Here is a 21842-nt window from a genome sequence, read left to right as displayed (position 1 = left end):
CTTTAATGAGATGGAGAAAGAAATCAGCAATTTCATGTGGAAGGGAAAGAGGCCCTGGATTAGTAAAGCATTACTGACAATGAAGAACAAAGTGGGAGGCCTTACTCTACCTGATTTTAGAACCTATTACACCGCCACAGTAATCAAAACAGCCTGGTTCTGGTACAACATCAGATACATAGTCCAATGGAACCAAATTGAGAATCCAGATATAAATCCATCCATATATGAGCAGTTGATAGTTGACAAAGGCCCAAAACAGTTAAATGGGGAAAAGATAGTCTTTTTCACAAATGGTGCTGGCACAACTGGATATCCATCTGCAAAAAAATAAAAGAAGATCCTTATCTCACTTCATGCACAAAAACAAGCTCAAAATAGATCAAAGATCTGAATATAAAATGTAAAACGATAAAGATCATGGAAGAAAAAATAGGGACAATGTTAAGAGCCTTAATACATGGCATAAACAGTGTACAAAACATTATTAACAATGCAGAAGAAAAACTGGTTAACTGGGAGCTCCTAAAAATCAAACACCTATGGTCATCCAAAGACTTCACCAAAGGAGTAAAAAGATTACAGACTGGGAAAACGTTTTTAGCTATGACATTTCTGATCAGCGCTGATCTCTAAAATCTACATGATACTGTAAAAACTCTACTACAAAAAGACAAATAACCCAATTAAAAAATGGACAAAAGATATGAACAGACACTTCACTAAAGAAGACATTCATGTAGCTAACAGATACATAAGGAAATAGTCACGATCATTAGCCATTAGAGAAATGCAAATCAAAACTGCTATGAGATTTCCTCTCATTCTAACAAGGCTGGCATGAATCCAAAAAACACAAAACAATAAATGTTGGAGAGGCTGTGGAGAGATTGGAACACTTCTACACTGCTGGTGGGAATGTAAAATGATAAAACCACTTTGGTAAAGAATTTGGCATTTCCTTAAAAAGCCAGAAATAGAACTATTGTAATATCCAGCAGTCCCACTCCTTGGAATATATCCTAGAGAAATGAGAACGTTTACACGAACAGGTGTATGCACACTCATGTTCATTGCAGCACTATTTGCAATAGCAAAAAGGTGGAAGCAATGAAGGTGCCCATTAACAGATGAATGGATAAATAAATTATGATATATTCACACAATGGAATGCTACGCATCGATAAAGAACAGTGAGGAATTTGTGAAACATTTCATAACATGGAGGAATCTGGAAGGCATTATGCTGAGTGAAATTAGTCAGTTGCAAAAGGACAAATACTGTATCAGACCACCATCATAAGAACTGGAGAAATAGTTTAAACAGAGAAGAAAATATTCTTCGATGGTTACAAGGGGCGGGGGGGAGAGGAGTATTCACTAATTAGATAGTAGATAAGAACTACTTTAGTTGAAGGGAAAGACAGCAGACAGTACAGGTGAGGTCCGCACAACTGGACTAAACCAAAAGCAAGGAGGTTTCCTGAATAAACTGAATGCTTTGAAGGCCATCCTAGCAGCGGTGGGGGTTTGGGGACCATGGTTTCAGGGGACATCTAAGTCAATTGGCATAAATAAATCTATTAAGAGAACATTCTGCATCCCACTTTGGAGAGTGGCATTTGGGGTCTTAAACGCTAGCAAGTGGCAATCTATGATGCATCAATGGGTCTCAACCCACCTGGAGCAGAGGAGAATGAATAACTCCAAGGACAGAAGATAATTATGAGCCAAAGAGACAGAAAGGGCCACTTAAAGCAGAGACCACATCATCCTAAGAGCTGAAGAGCTAGATGGTGCCAGGCTATAACCAATGAGTGCCCTGAGAGGGAACACAACAGAGAACCCCTGAGGGAGCAGGAAAGCAGTGGGATGCAGATCCCAAATTCTCGTTAAAAGACCAGTCCTAATGGCCTTACTGAGACTAGAAGGCCCCCGGTCGTCATGGCCCCCAAACCTTCTGTTGGCCCAGGACAGGAGCGGTTCCCAAAGCCAACTCTTCAGACAGGGATTGGAGTGTACAATGGGTCGGAGAGGGATGCTGGTGAGGTGTGAGCTTCTTGGATCAGGTGAACTCTTGGGACTATGTTAGCATCTCCTCCCTGAAGGGGAGATGAGAGGGTGGAAGGGGTTAGAAGCTGGCAAAAGGGACATGAAAAGAGAGAGTGGAGGGAGGGAGCGGGCTGTCTCATTAGGGGGAGAGTAATTGGGAGTATGTAGGAAGGTGCGTATAAGTTTTTGTGTGAGAGGCTGACTTCATTTGTAAGCTTTCACTTCAAGGGAAATAAAAATTAAAAAAATAATAGCTGATAAGTGTATTCGTTAGAAATATATAGGTAAATATGAGAAAAAAATAGCTAAAAACAGGCTGTCTATATAGAGCAGGACCCGGGTTGGGGAAGCATGGAACAAGGGATCGTTGCTCATCATTATGAAACCTTTGAACTGTTTGATTTTTTTTAAAATATGCATTTCTTACTTTGATAGAAATTTTCAAATAGCTGAACCATCTATGTTTAGCAAGTTAAACTGCTTAGCACATTGGAATAGTAGAAGAGTGGTCTTGAAATCTTAGGCTCATGACTGTTTCCGTAATAATGTGATGAGTGTATTTTTTTCAACCCTGCATAGGAACATTAATTAAAACCCATAACTCAGGGACTAAATTGAGGACGATCATCTCTCATGATTTCAATGAGTTTTTCAATTCTTTAATCAGTGACACAGCCTTCAGCGCTTACCCAGTATATTTTGGCACAAGGTGACCAGAAGTATAAGAAACCAAAACCACCGTAGGGGCTGGCTTGTTTGTCTCTTTCTCACGGGGCTCATGTCTCTGCATGTGTTTCTGTCTCTTTTCTTGTTTCTCTTTTCCTCTTTCTGTCTCTGACCATCTGTTTTCTGTCACACACACAGGTACATGGATGTGCACGCTTATATTGTTTGGTCCCATTATTATAAAAAAATAACAGAAAACAAAGTTCTTTGATAGTTGTCGGGGGTGGGAGGGAATCACTTTCTAGATAGTAGACACTTGATAATCTTGGTGATGGGAAAGACAAGAGCAAATATGGGTGAAGTCAACACAACTTGACCAAGGTAAATAAAAACACTAAGAAGTCCATGAGAAAGAGAGACAATTACGGTAAATGCTACAACATATACAATTTTGCAGCAACAGTAAAAACAACCAAAAAATATGTGTGTGGTTATGTGGGTAGATGTGGATGCATCTATGCATATAGAAAAGCATATGTGAGCAAATGCATGTGCATGTATAGGTGTACCTGTAGACATATGTATATATACTTTTGCATGTGTGCGTATATACCCACATAAAGAACAAACCACACAGGGAGCACAGTTACAGAGGCTTGGTTTACTAGGTTACAAGGCTTGGGACCATTGTCTTGGGGGGGCAGCTTAGTCAATTGGCATAGCATAGTTCACAAAGGCAATGTTCTACATCCTAGATCAATGAGTAGCATCTGAGGTCTTAAAAGCTTGTGAGTGGCCATCTAAGATACCACTATTAGTCTCTACTCCTATGGAGCAAAAGAAAATGAAGGAAATTAGAAGAACAAAGAAGAAACTAGTCTACTGGACAAATAGCCCACATGAACCACTGCCTCCTCTAACCTGAGACCAGAAGAACTAGATGGTGCCTTGCTACCACTACCAACTGTTCTGACCAGAGATACCATAGAAGATCCTGGATAGAATGGGAGAAAAATATAGAACAAAACCCAAATTGCTAAAAAAAAAAAAGGCCAGCCCTACTGGACTGGTAGAGACTTAGAGGAACCCCTGAGACTATGGCCCTAAGATAACTTTGAACTTAGATTTGAAGCTATTTCTGTAGATCACCTTTCAGCCAAATAGTAGATTGGCTTTTAAAGCAAACAATATCACCTGTGAGTAATGTGCTCCCTTAGACAACTAACTGTATGAGACCAAATGGTCAACATTTACCCAGAAGCAAAGATGAGATGGCAGGCAGGAGAAGGAAGCTACCCATATACCCGTTGCCGTCAAGTCGATTCCGACTCATAGCGACCCTGTAGGACAGAGTAGAACTGTGCCATAGAGTTTCCGAGGAGCGCCTGGTGGATTCAAACTGCTGACCTTTTGGTTAGCAGCTGCAGCTCTTAACAACTAGGCCACCAGGGTTTCCAGAAGGAGGCTAGATGAATGGAAACAGAACAAAAAGAATGGAAGTAATGGGAGTGCTGACACATTATAAAAGTTGTAACCAATGGCACTGAACAGTTTGTATAAAAACTGTTAAATAGAAACCTAATTTGCTAATACACAGTAAAATAACAAAAACAGCAGCAAAAAAGAAACAAAAGCTACCTTACGGGCTGGATAGTTTGTCTCTTTCTTGGGGGCTTCACCTCTCTGGGTGTGTTTCTGTCTCTTTTCTTGTTCCTCTTTCCCTCTTTCTATCTCTGTCCATCTGTTTTTCTGTCACACACACACAAACTGCATCTTACCTTCTGTCGGCACAGCTGCACCACTCCCTCTCACTATCAAATGGCATATTCTTTCCTTCTAGTTTGTAGTTTCTCTACATCAAGATTTCTGCTTCCTCAAAGTTTTTGCTGCCTCATTCACTTCAGACTTCTGTGAGCAGAGCAGTGGTTGAAAAGGTTCTCCCATTCTATTGACTTGCTTAGCTTGCGTTCATCTTTGCTTTTCAGTTTCAGCTTTCACTACTATTGCCTGATTCTTTCATTGTTTCTTGATTCAGATACCTGAGAAAGATAATTTGATTAACCTACTTCATTTTTTCAATAGTGTGCCCCGGGCTATCCACACTTGGTTCAGTCAGCTGTGACTGGGAACATGGGGTCTCAGAGTAAAGATATGGCTGCACAGGGCTGTTTCTTCAGCTGGGGCTGTAGTTGCAGGCTGTGGGCATAATAAACACTGTGATGGGCATGTTTGGTGCTTGAAGGCATTATTGTATTGACTGAGGATCTCTTGCCTTATTGAACCTCATGCCCACGTTCAGTCTTGGACAATTGATCATCCAAAATTTTTGTGGCCTCATGGTTTTCTCCAAGCTATGCATAGAGATGTGGCTGAGAAACAAGCTCTATTTAAAGTCTATGCGGGCGCTGCATATAAAAGAATGAAATGAAAAAGTACAGAGCTCATTGTTTTAGAAAATATTGATACCATGAGAGCATCCTGCTGACACATGGCACCCCATTTGCCTTCTTATTAATCAAAAGGACAGGTGAAATTTGCTTTTGAATTAGCATGACATAAATATTCATATGGATGACTACTTTTTGACTAAAGCTTATTGTAGCTGGTTAGATTGTAAACACTGCAAATGAACCAACTAAGTATAGAACAAAGTGGAAAAAGCTCAAGTGTGCGAGAAGGGGTATGTATCCAAAATCTTAGACCAGAGTTTCACGTTGTTTTGTATCCTAGAAAATGTATATAATCTGGTCATAGTGACAGAAAACTAGCCTTGCCAGAAAAATAGCAACACATGCAGGAGAAACAAAGGAGAGAAAAGAGTCTAGCAAAGGAAAGCAGAAATCCCTGAACAAAGAGTGGTGGTTATTAGCATCTGTAGAAACCAGAAGTTGTGGTGTCAGCAGCACTGGCTGGAGCAGCTGAAGCAGGAGCTGCAGCAGTGATTTGGAATGCCTTTTCCCTCTTGACTTGCTTTGCTCCTCTTCATCTTCTGAGCTTGGGTCTTACAGTTCTTCTTTAGGAAAGCCTTTCCTGATTATCCCTTCTCCAGTCTAGATCTGGACTCTTGCTGTGTGCTCTCCTGGCACTCATATTTTCCTTTGTTAACATAATTATGGTTTGTGATTATATTCCTTGTGACTATCTGATTTCTGTCTGTCTCCCCCACTAGTCCATAAACTGCACGAGAGCAGAGTCCATGTCTGGGCTGTTGACTATGCACAGTGACTGGCACAGAGTAGACAGCCGATGCGTATTTTTGCTTAAATGAGTGTTGGAGATGGGAAGCAATTGTGATGACAGTGACGGAAGCATTTAGCAGAAATAGCAATGGATTGATAGTGGTGGCAGCTGCCCAGAGAATTGGACAGTTAGCTGTAGATTCCCTGACTCTGGAGAGTAATCAAGGCACAGATAAAAGACAGATTGTCATCTAATTCTGAGGCACTTGAACTTCAGTACCACAGTCCCTTAAGAGAATTACTTTGTTGTGCTGAGAGTATGGCCCAGCACAGTTCATCAGCAAGGAGGATGTCCACTCTGCATAGTTGCTGAAGGCCAGCCAGGACGTTCCTGTGTGCACTGTGCAATAATTTAAGAAGCCAAAAAGTGCCCAGTACATTTTTGGCAACATACATATCAAAAAGACCTGCTACATTTACCAGCAGTTTAAAACATTAGCTTACCAAGAATCCTATATAGTTGAAGTTTTACTGTCGGTGGCTTTTATTTGAGTACTTATATTGTTCTCTGTGTAAATCATGTTTCTCCCACAAGATTGTTGTTGCTGGAAGGCATGGACTGTCTCAAATTAATTGCTATCCTCTTAGAGTATTTTATATAAATGTTCTTAACTAACTTTTTATGCTAATGACCCAAAAATGCCTGCACTTTTTTATTTTTCTTTTCAGCATGTCTTCAAATTAGAACAGGAGGAATATATGAAAGAACAAATTCCATGGACACTCATAGATTTTTATGATAATCAGCCTTGTATAAATCTTATTGAATCTAAACTGGGCATTCTGGATTTGCTGGATGAGGAATGCAAGGTAAGTGTGATTTTCTGGGGTACTTAGTCTATCAAATTATATACATCAAGGTCAGAAGATAAGTGAGTTTAAGCAGTGATTCATTTATAAACCATGAAGGTCCATTGTGGCAATAAGTGGGGACCACACTAACTTATGTTCTGAAGGGTCACTAGATCCCAAGGATTCTAATTACAAATGAAACTAGGAGAATTTTCCTTTTCTTTCCAGCTAATTCTGAGTTATGTAAAAATTTACTTTAGATACAACTACTATCAATTTTAGCTACTTCTGTGGCTTTTTTTAAAAAATCACTTTTGTTTTCAGCATGCTTCTACTTAACACTTTTTATTCAGTGATAGAATATAATTAAAGAAACGCGAGAAATTGTGCAAAAGATATTTTGAATAGTAGTTCTAAATATATTTTTTAAATTGGTCAGTTCTTTATTACTGCTATGTAAGGAGGCATGGAGTTTTGACTTTAACATTTGAAGATGAAGCAAATTGGAAAAAATATTGCATCTCCAGCTTTACCGCTGACTAAATGAGAGATCTTAGGCAAATAATCTGTTTTTTCTCTTCATTTCTTTTCGTTTATAGTAAGTTACAGTTCACCACAGGTTTATTCTCCTAAGCATCCAGATGTCCTACCACATTAAAAAAAAAAAATTAAGAATGCACATAATGAAAAGGTGCTCAGCCTCACTTGAGATTAAAAAAATGCAAATCAAAACAAAAATACCTATAAGATTGGCAAGTTTAAATTTGATGCTTTTATGAATATTGCACATATTCTCTTGATGAAGAACATGACTCAGTACAACATTTTAGAGGTAATTTGGCAATATCAAAATTGTGAATACATACACTGTTTGACCCAGCATTTCTACCCTGTGAATATACTTGCAAAATATCTAAGGTATGTACATATAAGAAGTCACTGTTCCAGTTTTTATAATAACAAAAACCAGAAACAATCTAGTGTCCATAAATAAGAGAATGCAATTATTAAAAAGAAGAAAAAAAATACAAGAATGACCCCATTTATGTGCAAGCTTTGAAAGATAGGAAGGGATAATTAGGTTAGGAGAAATGGCTAAGGAGGCTACTCTCCAGTTTATATGTTTGTGAATTGCATAAATATTCACTATGTGCAAATGTTACTGTTATTTAACAAATTAAAAAAATACATGATAGCTATGATATTTCATCTGTTGTTTTAAAAGCAAGTCAAATACTTATTTGATGATGCCTGTTATAGGCAGAGAAGGAGCCCTGGGGGTGCAGCGGTTAAGCGCTTGGTTGCTAACCAAAAGGTCAGCGGTTTGAACCACCAGCCACTCTGCAGAAGAAAGGTTTGGCAGTCTGCTTCCCTAAAGATATACAGTCGTGGAAGCCCCACGGGGCAATTCTGCACTGTTCTACGGGTTAGCTATGAGTCAGAACAGACTGGAGGGCAGTGGGTTTGGTATAGGCAGAACATTACAAAGTTTTGGTTGGTTCATCCATGGAAAGGTCTTAGTGATCCTCTTCATTAATAAGTGGTTTTTGGCCTCTAGGAGTGAAATGATGAAGGAATGAGAGTACTTAAATTGAATATAAAAACTGTTTAGATAAAGCCAAAAAATGGTCTCTTGGCAACTGATGCATCAGAAGAGTCTCATAACAACACTTGCCTTGTTTTCTTTCTTCTCTCTTTTTTCCTCTGAATATAGATGCCTAAAGGTACAGATGACACTTGGGCCCAAAAATTGTACAACACACATTTAAACAAATGTGCACTCTTTGAAAAGCCCCGTCTATCAAATAAAGCTTTCATCATCCAACATTTTGCTGACAAAGTAAGGAAGCTTTATTTATTATCTTTTTTCTTTTAGAATACTTAAGTTAAATGAAGAAAAAATATCAATAGTCAAGAGGTATCATTTTTTTTTTTCTTTTTTTTTGCTGATGCTACATTCTTTAAGGCCTTATAGAAAAAACAATCTTTAGTGTTGGCTTGTTGGTTTTCTCTTCTTTTTTTTTTTTTTTGTTGTGCTTTAGGTAAAAGTTTACAACTCAAGTTAGTTTCTCATATAAAAATTTATACACACATTGTTATGGGTCCCTTTCCACCCCAGATTTCCTGTGTCCATTCAACCAGCTCCTGTCCCTTTCTGCTTTTCATCTTGCCTCCCTACAGGAGCTGCCCATTTAGTCTTGGGTATCTACTTGAACTCAGAAAGAAGCACAATATTCAGCGTATCATTTTATGTCTTATAGGCCAGTCTATTCTTTGTCGGAAGAGTTGACTTCGGGAATGGTTTTAGTTCAGGGTTAACAGAGAGTCTGAGGGCCATGTCTTCTGGGGTTCCTCCAATCTCAGTCAGACCATTCAGCCAGGTCTTTTTACTAGAATTTGAGTTCTGCACCCCACTTTTTTCCTGCTCCATCAGGGACTCTCTGTTGTGTTCCCTATCAGGACAGTCATTGGTGGTTGCCAGGCACCATCCAGTTCTTCTGGTCTCAGGCTGATGGAGTCTGGCTTATGTGGCCCCTTTGTATCTTGGGTTCATATTTTCCTTGTATCTTTGGTGTTCTTCATTCTCCTTTGCTCCAAGTAGGTTGGGACCAGTTGATGCATCTTAGATGGCCACTCACTAGGTTTTGTTTTTTTTTTTTTAAATTGTACTTTAGATGAAGGTTTACAGAACAAACTAGTTTCTCATTAAACACTACACATATTGTTTTATGACATTGGTTAACAACCCCATGACATGTCAACACTCTCCCTTCTCAACCTTGGGCTCCCTATTACCAGCTTTCCTGTACCCTCCTGCCTTCTAGTCCTTGTCCCTGGGCTGCTGTGCCCCTTTAGTCTTGTTTTGTTTTATGGGACTGTCCAATCTTTGGCTGAAGGTTAAACCTCAGCAGTGATTTCACTACTGAGCTGAAAGGTGTCCTGGGACAGTATTCTCAGGGTTCCTCCAGTCTCTGCTGGGACAGCAAGTCTTTCTTTTTGAGATAGAGTTTTATTCTACATTTTTCTCCAGGACCTTCTATGTGATCCCTGTCAGAACAGTCAGTAGTGGTAGCCAGGCACCATCTAGTTGTACTGGACTTAGCCTGGTAGAGCCTGTGGTAGATGGTCCATTAGTCTTTTGGACTAATCTTTCCCTTGTATCTTTAGTTTTCTTCATTATTTCTTGCTCCTTAAAGGGTGAGACCAATGAAGTATCCTAGATGGCTGCTCACGGGCTTATAAGACCCCAGACGCTACTCACCAGAGTAGAATGTAGAACATTTTCTTTATAAACTATATTATGCCAGTTGAGTGAGATGTTCCCTGAAGACCATGGTCCCCAATTTGTGCTGGCTTCCCCAGTATTGTGTACTGTCTTACCCTTGACCAAAGCTAGCACTTATCTATTGTCTATTTAGTGTTTTTCCCTCCTCACCTCTCCCCTCCCTCTTAACCATCAAAGATTGTTTCTTTTGTGTGTGAACCTTGTCATGAGTTTTTACAGTAGTGGTCTCATACAATATTTGTCCTTTTTGTGATTGACTTATTTCACTCAGCATAATGCCCTCCTGATTCATCCATGTTGTGAGATGCTTTACAGATTCATCATTGTTCTTTATTGTTGCATAATACTCCATTGTGTGTATGTACTACAGTTTGTTTATCCATTCATATGTTGATGGGCATCTAGTTTGTTTCCATCGCTTTGCTATTGTGAACAATGCTGCAGTGAACATGGGTGTGCATATGTCTATTTGTCTGACAACTCTTATTTCTCCAGGATATATTCCTAGGAGTGGGATTGCAGGATCGTATGGTATTTCTATTTCTAGCTTTCTAAGGAAGTGCCATATTGTTTTCCAAATTGGTTGTATCATTTTGCATTCCCACCAGCAGTGCATAGGGGATCCAGTTTCCCCGCAGCCTCTCCAACATTTGTTATTTCCAGTTTTTTTTCGTTTGTGCCAGTAATGCTGGGGAGAGATAATATCTCATTGTGGTTTTGATTTGCATTACTCTAATGGCTTGTTGCAAGAATTTCCTCCTGTGTCTGTTGGCCACTTGAATGTCCTCTTTGGTGAAATGTCTGTTCATGTCCTTTGCCCATTTTTTAATTGGATTATTTATTTGTCTTTTTGTTGAAGAGGTTTTGGATATTCTTGTAGATTTTAGAGATTAGACCTTTGTGTGATTTGTAATAGCCAAGATTTTTTTCCCAGTCTGTAGGTTCTCTATTCTTTTGGTGAAGTCAAAATGAGCATAAATGTTTAATTTTTAGAAGATCCCATTTACCTAGCTTATCTTCTGGGGTTTGTGTATTGTTGGTTGTGGTTTGTATCCTGTTAATGCTGTGTATTAGGACCTCTAGCATTGATCCTATTTTTTCTTCTATGAACTTCATAGTTTTTGGCTTTATATTTAGGTCTTTGATCCATTTTGAATTAGTTTTTGCATATGGTGTGAGGTATGGATCCAGTTTCATCTTTCTGCAGATGGACATCAGTTTTGCCAGCACCATTTGTTAAAAAGACTGTCTTTTCCCCATCTGATGGACTTTGGGCCCTTGTCAAAGATCAGGTGACCGTAGGTGAATGGATTTGCATCTGGGTTCTCAATTTTGTTCCCTTGGTCAATGCGTCTGTTGTACCAGTATGAGGCTGTTTTTAATACCGTAGCTGTATAGTACGTTCTGAGGTCAGGTAGTACGTGTCCTCCTACTTTATTCTTGTTCTTCAGTAGTGCTTTATTTATCAGGGGCATCTTCCCTTTCCATATAAAGTTAATGATAAGTTTTTCCATCTCTTTGAAGAATGCTGTTGGTGTTTGGATTGGGATTGCATTGTATTTTTAAATTGCTTTGGGTAGAATTGTCATTTTCACAATCCCGAGTCTACCTATCCATGAGCATGGTATGTTTTTCCATTTATGTAGATCTCTTTTGGTTTCTTGCGGTAGTGTTTTGTAGTTTTCTTTGTATAGATCCTTTATACCCTTGTTACCTTTATTCCTAAGTATTTTATTTTTTTAGGGCCTATTATAAATGGTATTATTTTGATGATTTCCTTATTATCATTCTCTTTATTGGTGTATACAAATCTGACTGATTTTTGTATGTTTATCTTGTATCCTGCTACTCTGCTGAATCTTTCTATTAGTTCCAGGAGTCTTTTGAGTTTTCTATGCAATTTTTTTTTTATGCATAGTATCATATTGTCCGCAAATAAGGAGAGTTTAATTTCTTCATTACCCATTTGGATGCCCTTTATTTCTTTTTCTTGCCTTACTGCTGTAGCTAGGACTTCTAGCCCAGTGTTAAATAGGAGTGGTGATAAAAGCCATCCTTGTCTTCTTCCTGTTCTCAAGCGAAATGTTTTCAGCCTCTCATTCTGTTAAGAATGATGTTGGTTGTTGGTTTGCTAGGTGCCCTTTACTGTGTTGAGAAATTTCGCCTCTATACTTATTTTGTTGAGTTTTTATCAGGAATGGGTGTTGGACTTTGTCAAATGCCTTTTCTGCATCAATTGAGATGATCATGTGATTCTTTTCTTTCTCTTTTTTTATGTGGTGGATTACATTGATTGATTTTCTAATGTTGAACCATCCTTGCATGGTATATTATTTTTTGATATGATGCTGAATTCAATTAGCTAGACGTTTGTTGAAGATTTTTGCATTTGTATTTATGAGAGATATTGGTCTGTAATTTTCTTTTTTTGTGGTGTCTTTGCCCGGTTTTGGTATCAGGATTATGATGGCTTCATAGAATGAATTCGGAAGTATTGCTTCCTTTTCTGTGTTCTGTAATAGTTTTGAGTAGTGCTGGCATAAGCTCTTCTCTGAATGTTTGTTAGAATTTCCAGTGAAGCCATCTGGGCCAGGGCTTTTTTTTGTTGGGAGTTTTTTTATTACCTTTTCAGTCTCTTGTTATGGGTCTGTTCAGATTTTCAGCATTATTTTGTGTTAGTTTGGGTAGGTGGTGTGTTTCTAGAAATTTGTCCATTTCCTCCAGGTTTTCAAATTTGTTGGAGTATAGTTTTTCATAATACTCTGTGATGATCCTTTTTATTTCACTTGGGTCTGTTGTAATGTCCCCCCCTTTCATTTCTTATTTGAGTTATTTGCATCATCTAGTGTTTTTCTTTTGTCAGTTTGGCCAGTGGTTTGTCAGTTTTGTTGATCCTTTCAAACAACCAACTTTTGGTTTTGTTGATTCTTTCTATTGTTTTTTTAATTCTCTATTTCTGCTCTGATCTTTATTATTTCCTTTTTTCTGTAGGCTGTGGGCTTCTTTTGCTGTTCTCTATTTGTTCAAGTTGTGTAGCTAATATTGTGAATTTTTCCCTTTCTTCTTTTTTGATGTGTGCATCTATAAGTATAAATTGACCTCTGAGCACTGCCTTTGCTGAGTTCCAAAGGTTTTGGTATGACATATTTCCATTCTAATTTAAGTCTAGGAATTTTTCGATTCTGTCTCTGATTTCTTCTGTTACCCAGTGGTTTTTAAGCATGGTGTTGTTCGGTTTCCATGTAATTGATTTTTTTTTTTTTTTTGCTCTTCCTGTTGTTAATTTCTACTTTGATGGCATTGTGCAGAGAAGATACTTAGTATTATCTCAATGTTTTGGATTTTGTTGAGGGTTGCTCTGTGGCCTAAGATGTCTTCTATTCTGGAGAACATTCCATGTGTGTTGGAAAAGAATGTGTACTTTGCAGCTGTGGGGTGAAGTGTTTTACATAAGTCTATGAGGTCAAGTTGGCTGACTGTGCCCTTTAGCTCTTCTGATTTGTTGAGCTTCTTTCTAGATGTTCTGTCCTTTACTGAGAGTTGTGTGTTGAACTCCCCTGCTATTATTGTGAAACTATCAGTTTCTCTTTTCAGTGCTGTTAGAGTTTGTTTTATGTATTTTGGAGCCCTGTCATTGGGTGCTTAGATATTTATTATGCTTAAGTCTTCATGATGGATTGTCCCTTTAATCATTATATAATGTCCTTCTTTCTCTTTTATGGTGGATTTGGTTTTAAACTCTATTTTAAATGAGATTGGTATTGCCACTCCTGCTCTTTTTGGTAGTTATTTGTTTGATATATTTTTTTCCAAGCTTTAATTTTAGTAAATCTTCGCCTTTGTTTCTAAGGTGTGTCTCTTGTAGACAGCATATTGATGGATCCTGTTTTTTTAATCCATTCTGTCACTCTCTTTCTCTTTATGAGTGCATTTAGGCCATTTACATTCAATGTAATTATTGCTATCATTTTGTAGTTTTTTTTTTTTTTCTTTGTTCCTCTTACCCTCCCATGTTGAATTCCTTTTGTTTATGGATTTCTTTCGTTTTTGTAGATTTTGTTTTTATCGAGACTTTATCTTTTTCTTCTTTATTTTGATGGGTAGGTTTGTTAAGTTTCTTTGTGGTTACCTTGAATTTTACCCTTATCTTCCTATGTTTGAACCAGTCTATTACTACTTGGTATCGCCTTGCCTTCCTCTCCATTAGAAAGGTCTGTACCTACACTGTTTATTCCCTGTTTTATTGTTTGACGTTACTGTCATTCACAAATTAACATCTGTGGTTCCCTGTTGCAGTTCTTTTGGTTTTGGATAGTTCTTGAGAATTCATTTCCTAGGTTCGTATCTGGCTGGTGCAATCTTGCATCCTAGATTCAAGCTGTGGTCTGATGTTTGTCCTCAGACCAAAAGACTCCTTTTAATAATTCTTGTAAGGTTGGTTTGATTTTTATGTATTCCCTTAATTTCTGTTTATCTGAAAATTTCCTAAATTCACCATCATATTTGAACAAGAGTTTTATACCAAACCCAGCGCCATCGAGTTGATTCCGACTCATAGCATTCCTACAGGACAGAGTAGAACCGCCCCATAGAGTTTCCAAGGAGCGCCTGGCGGATTCGAACGGCCGACCTCTTGGTTAGCACCCGCAGCATTTAACCACTACACCACCAGGGTATCCAAGAGTTTTATAGGATATATTGTTCTTGGTTGGCAATTTTTTTCTTTCAAGGTTTTGTATATGTCATCCCATTGTCTTCTTGCCTGCATGGTTTCTGCTGAATGATCAGAGCTTAGTCATATTGTTTCTCCTCTGTGTGTGACTTTACGTTTTTCTTGAGCTGCTCTTAGAATTTTTTTTCTTTGTAGTTAATTTTAGCAAGTTTGATTATGATATGCCTTGGTGATTTTCTTTTGGGGCCTATCCTATATGGGGTTCATTGAGCTTGTCGAATGGTCAGCTTTTCATCTTTCATTATATTTAAGAAGTCTTCTGTAAGCAATTCTTCAATGATCCTCTCTGCATTTTCCGTTTTGTCCCCCTGTTCTGGAACTCTGATCACTTGCAGGTTTTTGCTTTTGATTGTATCCCACATAATTCTCAGGGTTCCTTCATTTTTCTTCATTCCTTTTTCTAGTCTTTCCTCAAACATCCAACTGTTTGTCTTCAATTTCACTGATCCTGTGTTCCATCATTCAAACATGCTCCTCAGCCCTTCTATGACACTGTCCATTTCTGAAATCCTGTTGTTTATGTTTTGGATTTCTCACTGTTGTTTTTGTATGATTTCTAGTTGTGAATTTATTTTGACATTTTGTTCCTGTATTATTTTCCTGGAATCATCCATTTTTTTGGTCTGTATTTTCCATGAATTTGCCTGCCTTTTCCATAAATTTGTTAATTTTTCCCTCATTTTTGTCTCTTTTTTGGTTCAACTCTTCAATAGTTCTGAATATTAGAGATTTGAACTCCCCATCAGGCAGTTCCAGTGCCTTTTCTTCTACTGGAAAGTAATGTGTTTTATTTTGGAGGCCTACTGGTAACATCCTGTCCTTTTTTTTAATATGTTTTGATATTCTCTGATTTCTTCGGAACATTCAATTGTTATTTTCTTCGTTTATTGATTATAGATCTGTTTGTTTCATCCTGCTTTTTTGTTTTATTTGGCTATGTCTGAGCATGCAGGCTGTGCATTCTTTGTTGTTTACTCATCTGTGGTTATGATACTTTTCACCTCCTTATCCAATGGGCAGGGCCAGTCATGCTGCTATGGTGCAGCTGGGCAGGTCCAGCTGAAGGGGAGGCACTGGAATGGGTTGTTTGTGGCAGCTATTAGGGCTGACAAGGCAGGCTGGGAATCCATGTTGGGCAAGTTCTGGTAGGCAGTGCCTGTGCTGTTTGCAGGTGTGATGTTCAGTGCACAGTGCAGGTAGGCAGGAAGGAGTGGAAAAGTTGTGATGTGTGGCGCTAATATGAGTATGGGAAAAAGGAAAGAGAGCAGAGAGAAACAGGAGGAAAAAACAAACAACAACAACAAAAAACCCAAGAGTGCTAAGGGAGCTTGCTGTTAGAGTGGAGAGTTGAGAAACTGAGAAATGGAGAAAAACAGAAAGGAAAACAAAAGAAAAAGGGGGAAAAAAAGGATAAAAATTTGGGAGAAAAAAAAATGGAAAACCCTCAGGGGTTCCCACCGGTGCAGCTACAAAGACCAGGGAAGTGGTTGCCAGGCTGCACGATACAGCCTGGCTAGAGGGAGCATAGGTGTCACACAGCAGCAAGTATTCAGGAGACAGGAGAAGCAGGTGAGAATAGAGAGATGAGAACTAAGAAATGAAGACAGACAGAAAGGAAGAGAGAGAGAAAAAAAAAAAGAGAGAGAGAAAAATACCCTCGGGGGCCATGCAGACTAGGGAAGGGGCTCCTAAGCCTGGCTAGAAAGCGCTCCCAAGCCGTGAAAAGAAAAAGAAAACAAACAGAACAAAACAAAGCAAAAAAAAACTAAAGCCACAGAAATCCCACCAGTGTGGTATTACAGGCTAGGGGAGTGGTTCCCCAGTCTAGGGGTGCTTCACAGCCCTTCAAGAAGAAACAAAGATGGCACACATTGCCAGGTGTTCAAGAGAAAAGTGAGGGATGTGATGGAATGCACAGAAGAAATCAAAACGGATGGAAAAAAGCAACGCAAACAACAGACAAATGGCACTCAGGGAGCTGGCCAGTGTGGGCAGGGCAAATCCAAGTGGCCCAGGGCCGAAGCACTTGCTTCGTGGCCAAGAGACTGCAGCCAGTGGGAAACAAAGGAGGCCAAAGGTGGGGAAGAATGGTGGGGGTTGGGAAAGCATATATTGCTGGTCACCACGTGCTCTGTCTCTTGCTGGGAACTTCATGAAGCTGCTTTCCCATATTCCCTGTCCGCTGATTTCCGACATGGGCAGGGCGAATTCAAGTGGCACAGACTCACTTCCTACGAGCTGAGCCACTGCAGGCAGCCAGGTGGAGCAGCGGGGAGAGAATGGGGGGTGGAAAAGCGTGTATCGCTGGTTACCATGTGCTCTGTTCCTCAAAGCTGCTTTCCCAAGCTGCCTGTCCACTGATCTCTGAAAGGAGTCCAAGATGGCAAATTCATGCTGCATTAGCTGATAGGGGACCTCCACGTGTATGTCTCCTCGTTCTCTGTTCTCTGTCAGTTTCTTATTCTATTCGGTGTTTGGCTAAGCTCTTCATCTCTTCATTTGACACTTTAGGTTCCAGGAATGACGTTTGTCTCTGTTTTACTTAGTTTTTTGGATCTTTGCTGTGGAGGACAGTGTGGTGCTTCTGTCTATGACAGCATATTCACCAGAAGTCTCTAGCTGGCTTTTTAAGACCCCATACTCCACTCACCAAGGTGGGATGCAGAACATTTTCTGAATAAACTTTGTTTTCCCAGTTGTCCTAGATGTCCCCTGAAACCATGATCCTCAGACCCCTGTCCCTGCTATACTGTCCCTCAAAGTGTTTAGGAAACTACTTAGCTTTTGGTTTAGTCCAGTAGTGCCGACATCCCTGTATCGTGTGTTGTTCTTCCCTTCACTTAAGATAATTCTTGTCTATTATTTCGTTAATAAATTCCCCTCTCCCTCCCTCCCCACCCTCTTAACCATCAAAGAATGTTTTCTTCTGTGTTTAAACCTTTTTTTGAGTTCTTATAATAGTGGTCTCATACAATATTTGTCCTTTTGCAATTGACTGGTTTCACTCAGCACAATGCCTTCCAGGTTCCTGCATGTTATGAAATGTTTCACAGAATCCTCACTGTTCTTTATCGATGCATAGTATTCCATTGTGTGAGTATACCATAATTTATTTATCCATTCATCTGTTGATGGGCACCTTGGTTACTTCCATCTTTTCGCTATCATGTACAGTGCTGCAATGAACATGGGTATGCATATATGTATTCCTGTGACGGCTCTTATTTCTCTAGGATATATTCCAAAGAGTGGGATTGCTGGATCGTATGGTACTTCTATTTCTAGCTTTTTAAGGAAGCGTTAGATCAATTTGCCAAGTTGTTGTACCATTTTACATTCCCACTAGTAGTGTATAAGTGTTCCAGTCTCTCCATGACCTCTCCCACATTTATTATTTTGTGATTTTTGGATTAATACTAGCCTTACTGGGGTGAACTGGTATCTCATTGTACTTTGGATTTCATTTTTCTAATGGTTAATGATCATGAGCATTCCTTAGGTATCCGTTAGCTGCCTAAATGTCTTCTTTGGTAAAGTGTCTGTTCATGTCTTTTGCCCATTTTTTAATTGGGTTGTCTTCTTGTGGTTGAGGTTTTGCAGTATCTTGTAGATTTTAGAGATTAGACCCTGATCAGATATGTCGTAGCCAAAAATTTTTTTCCCAGTCTGTAGGTTGTCTTTTTACTCTTTCGGGGCAGTATTTGGATGAGCATAAGTGTTTGATTTTTAGTAGTTGCCAGTCATCTAGTTTATCTTCTGCTGTTTGTGCATTGTTAGTTATGTTTTGTATTCTGTTAATGCCATGTTTTAGGGCTCCTAGCATTGTCCCTATTTTTTCTTCCATGATCTTTATCATTTTAGATTTTATGTTTAGGCCTTTGATCCATTTATGTATGGTGCGAGGTATGGATCTTGTTTCATTGTTTTGCAGATGGATATCCAGTTATGCCAGCACCATTTGTTAAAGAGACTGTCTTTTCCCCATTTAACAGACTTGGGGCCTCTGTCAAATGTCAGCTACTCATAGGTGAATGAATTTACATCTGAATTCTCAATTCTGTTCCACTAGTCTATGTACCTGTTGTTATACCAGTACCAGGCTGTTTTGACTATGGTGATGGTATAATAGGTTCTAAAATCAGGTAGCATGAAGCTTCCCACTGTGTTCTTCTTCTTCAGTAATGCTTTACTTATCTGGGGCCTCTTCCCTTTCCATACGAAGTTGGTGATTGGTTTCTCCATCTCCTTAAAAAATGTCATTGGTATTTGGATCGAGATTGCATTGTTTATATAGATTGCTTTGGGTAGAAGAGACATTTTTACAGTGTTGAGTCTTCCCTTCTATGAGCAAGGTCTGTTTTTCTGCTTATGTAGGTCTCTTTCTGTTTCTTGCAGTAGTGTCTTGTAATTTTCTTTCTATAGGTCATTTACATTTCTAGTTAGATTTCTTCCTAAGTATTTTATCTTCTTGGGGGCTATTGTAAATGATATTGATTTGTTGATTTCCTCTTTAAAGTTCTCTTTGTTTGTGTAGAGGAATCCAACTGACTTTTGTATGCTTATATTGTATTCTGACACTTTTACTCCTCCTTTACCAATTTGGATGTCCTTAATTCTATTTCTAGCCTAATTGCTCTAGCTAGGACCTCCAGCACAATGATTAAGAGTGGTGATAAAGGGCATCCTTGTCTCGTTCCGATTCTCAAGGGAAGTTCTGTCAAACTCCCTCAATTTAGGATGATGTTGGCTATTGGCTTTGTATAAAAAACCTGTTGCCCTTGAGTCGATTCCGACTTATAGCAACCCTATAGGACCAAGTAGAATTGCCCTATAGGTTTCCAAGAAGCGCCTGGAAGATTCAAACTGCCAACCTTTTTGTTTAGCAGCCGTAGCTCTTAACCACTACGCCGCTGGGGTTTCTTGGCTTTGCATAAATGCCCTTTAGTATGGTAAGGAATTTCCCTTCTATTTGTATTTTGCTGAGCGTCTTTTTCATGAATAAGTGTTGGACTTTGTCAGATACCTTTTCTGCATCAATTGATAAGATCATGTGGTTCCTGTCTTTTGTTTATTTATGTGGTGGAATACATTGATTGTTTTTCTAATGTAAAACTATCCCTGCATACCTGGTATGAATCCCAGTTGGTCAAGTTGAATTGTTTTTTTTGATATTTGGTTGAGTTCTGTTGGCTAGAATTTTGTTGAGGAGTTTTGCATCTATGTTCATGAGGGATATTGGTCTACAATTTTCTTTTTTTGTGGTGTCTTTACCTGGTTTTGGTATCAGGGTTATGCTGCCTTAATAGAATGAGTTTGGGAGTATTCCATCCTTTTCTGTGCTCTGAAATACCTTTAGTATTTAGCATTGTAAACAGTGCTGCGTTAAACATGGGTGTGCATATATCTGTTCATGTAAAGGCTCTTATTTCTGTACGATATATTCCAAGGAGTGGGATTGCTGGATCGTATGGTAGTTCTATTTCTAGCTTTTTAAGGAAGCACCAAATCGATTTCCAAAGTGGTTGTACCATTTTACATTCCCACCATCAGTGTATAAGTGTTCCAATCTCTCCACAGCCTCTCCAACATTTATTATTTTGTGTTGTTTGGATTAATGCCAGCCTTGGTTAGAGTGAGATGAAATCTCATTGTAGTTTTGATCTGCATTTCTCTAATGGCTAATGATCATGAACATTTCCTCATGTATCTGTTAGCTACCTGAATGTCTTCTTTAGTGAAGTGTCTATTCATATCTTTAGCTCATTTTTTAATTGGGTTATTTGTCTTTTTGCAGTTGAGTTTTTGCAGTATCGTGTAGATTTTAGAGATCAGGCGCTGATCAGAAATGTCATAGCTAAAAGCTTTTTCCCAGTCTGTAGGTAGTCTTTTTACACCTTTGACGAAGTCTTTGGATGACCATAGGTGTTTGATTTTTAGGAGCTCCCAGTTATCTAGTTTTTCTTCTGCATTCTTAATAATGTTTTTATACTGTTTATGCCATGTATTAGGGCTCCTAATGTTGTCCCTAATTTTTCTTCCATGATCTTTATTGTTTTAGATTTTATATGTAGGTCTTTGATCCATTTTGAGTTAGTTTTTGTGCATGAAGTGAGGTGTGGGTCTTGTTTCGTTTTTTTGCATATGGATATCCAGTTGTGCCAGCACCATTTGTTAAAAAGACTGTCTTTTCCCCATTTAACTGTTTTGGGGCCTTTGTCAAATATCGACTGCTCATATGTGGATGGATTTATGTCTGGATTCTCAATTCTGTTCCATTGGTCCATGTATCTGTTGTTGTACCAGTATCAGGTGGTGTAATAGGTTCTATATTCAGGTAAAGTAAGGCCTCCCACTTTGTTCTTCTTTTTCAGTAATGACTTATTTATCCGGGGCCTCTTTCCCTTCCATATGAAGTTGGCGATTTCTTTCTCCATCTCATTAAAGAATGTCCTTGCGATTTCAATCGGAATTGCATTAAATGTATAACTTGCTTTTGGTAGAATAGACATTTTTATAGTGTTAAGTCTTCCTATCCACGAGCAAGGTATGTTTTTCCGCTTATGAAAGTCTCTTTTGGTTTCTTGCAGAAGCATACTGTAGTTTTCTTTGTATAAGTCTTTTACATGTCTGGTAAGATTTATTCCTAAGTATTTTATCTTATTGGGGCTACTGTAAATGGCATTGATTTGGTGATTTCCTCTTCGATGTTCTTTTTGTTGGTGTAGAGTAATCCAACTGATTTTTGTATGTTTGTCTTATATCCCATACTCTGCTGAACTCTGCTATTAGTTTCAGTAGTTTTCTGAAGGATTCCTAAGGGTTTTCTGTGTATAAGATCGTGTTATCTTCAGATAGAGATACTTTTGCTTCTTGTTTGCCAATCTGGATGCCCTGTATTTCTTTATCTAGCCTAATTGCTCTGGCTAGGACATCCACAATGACGAATAAGAGCGGTGATAAAGGACATCCTTGTCTGGTTCCCTATCTCAATGGGAATGCTTTCAGGCTCTCTCCATTTAGGGTGATGTTGGCTGTTGGCTTTGTATAAATGCCCTTTATTATGTTGAGGAGTTTT

The 21842-nt window shown here is 38.8% G+C and overlaps 1 protein-coding gene across 4 annotated transcripts in view; it reads left to right on the top strand.

Moving 5' to 3' along the window:
• The window catches only part of MYO5A (myosin VA), a 264645-nt gene that overhangs the window by 113104 nt on the left and 129699 nt on the right, over positions 1 to 21842 (top strand). For all 4 annotated transcript variants that reach the window (XM_049904982.1, XM_049904981.1, XM_049904980.1 and 1 more), the window contains exons 12-13: positions 6627 to 6767; positions 8464 to 8589. In XM_049904982.1, the coding sequence (XP_049760939.1) occupies positions 6627 to 6767; positions 8464 to 8589 (267 nt within the window). The remainder of the gene's footprint in view (positions 1 to 6626; positions 6768 to 8463; positions 8590 to 21842) is intronic.

This window comes from Elephas maximus, chromosome 12 (genome assembly GCF_024166365.1).
Source record: "Elephas maximus indicus isolate mEleMax1 chromosome 12, mEleMax1 primary haplotype, whole genome shotgun sequence".
NCBI lineage: Eukaryota > Metazoa > Chordata > Mammalia > Proboscidea > Elephantidae > Elephas > Elephas maximus.
The sequence above is the reverse complement of the archived record's forward strand: the minus strand, read 5'-3'. Positions and strand labels throughout refer to the sequence as shown.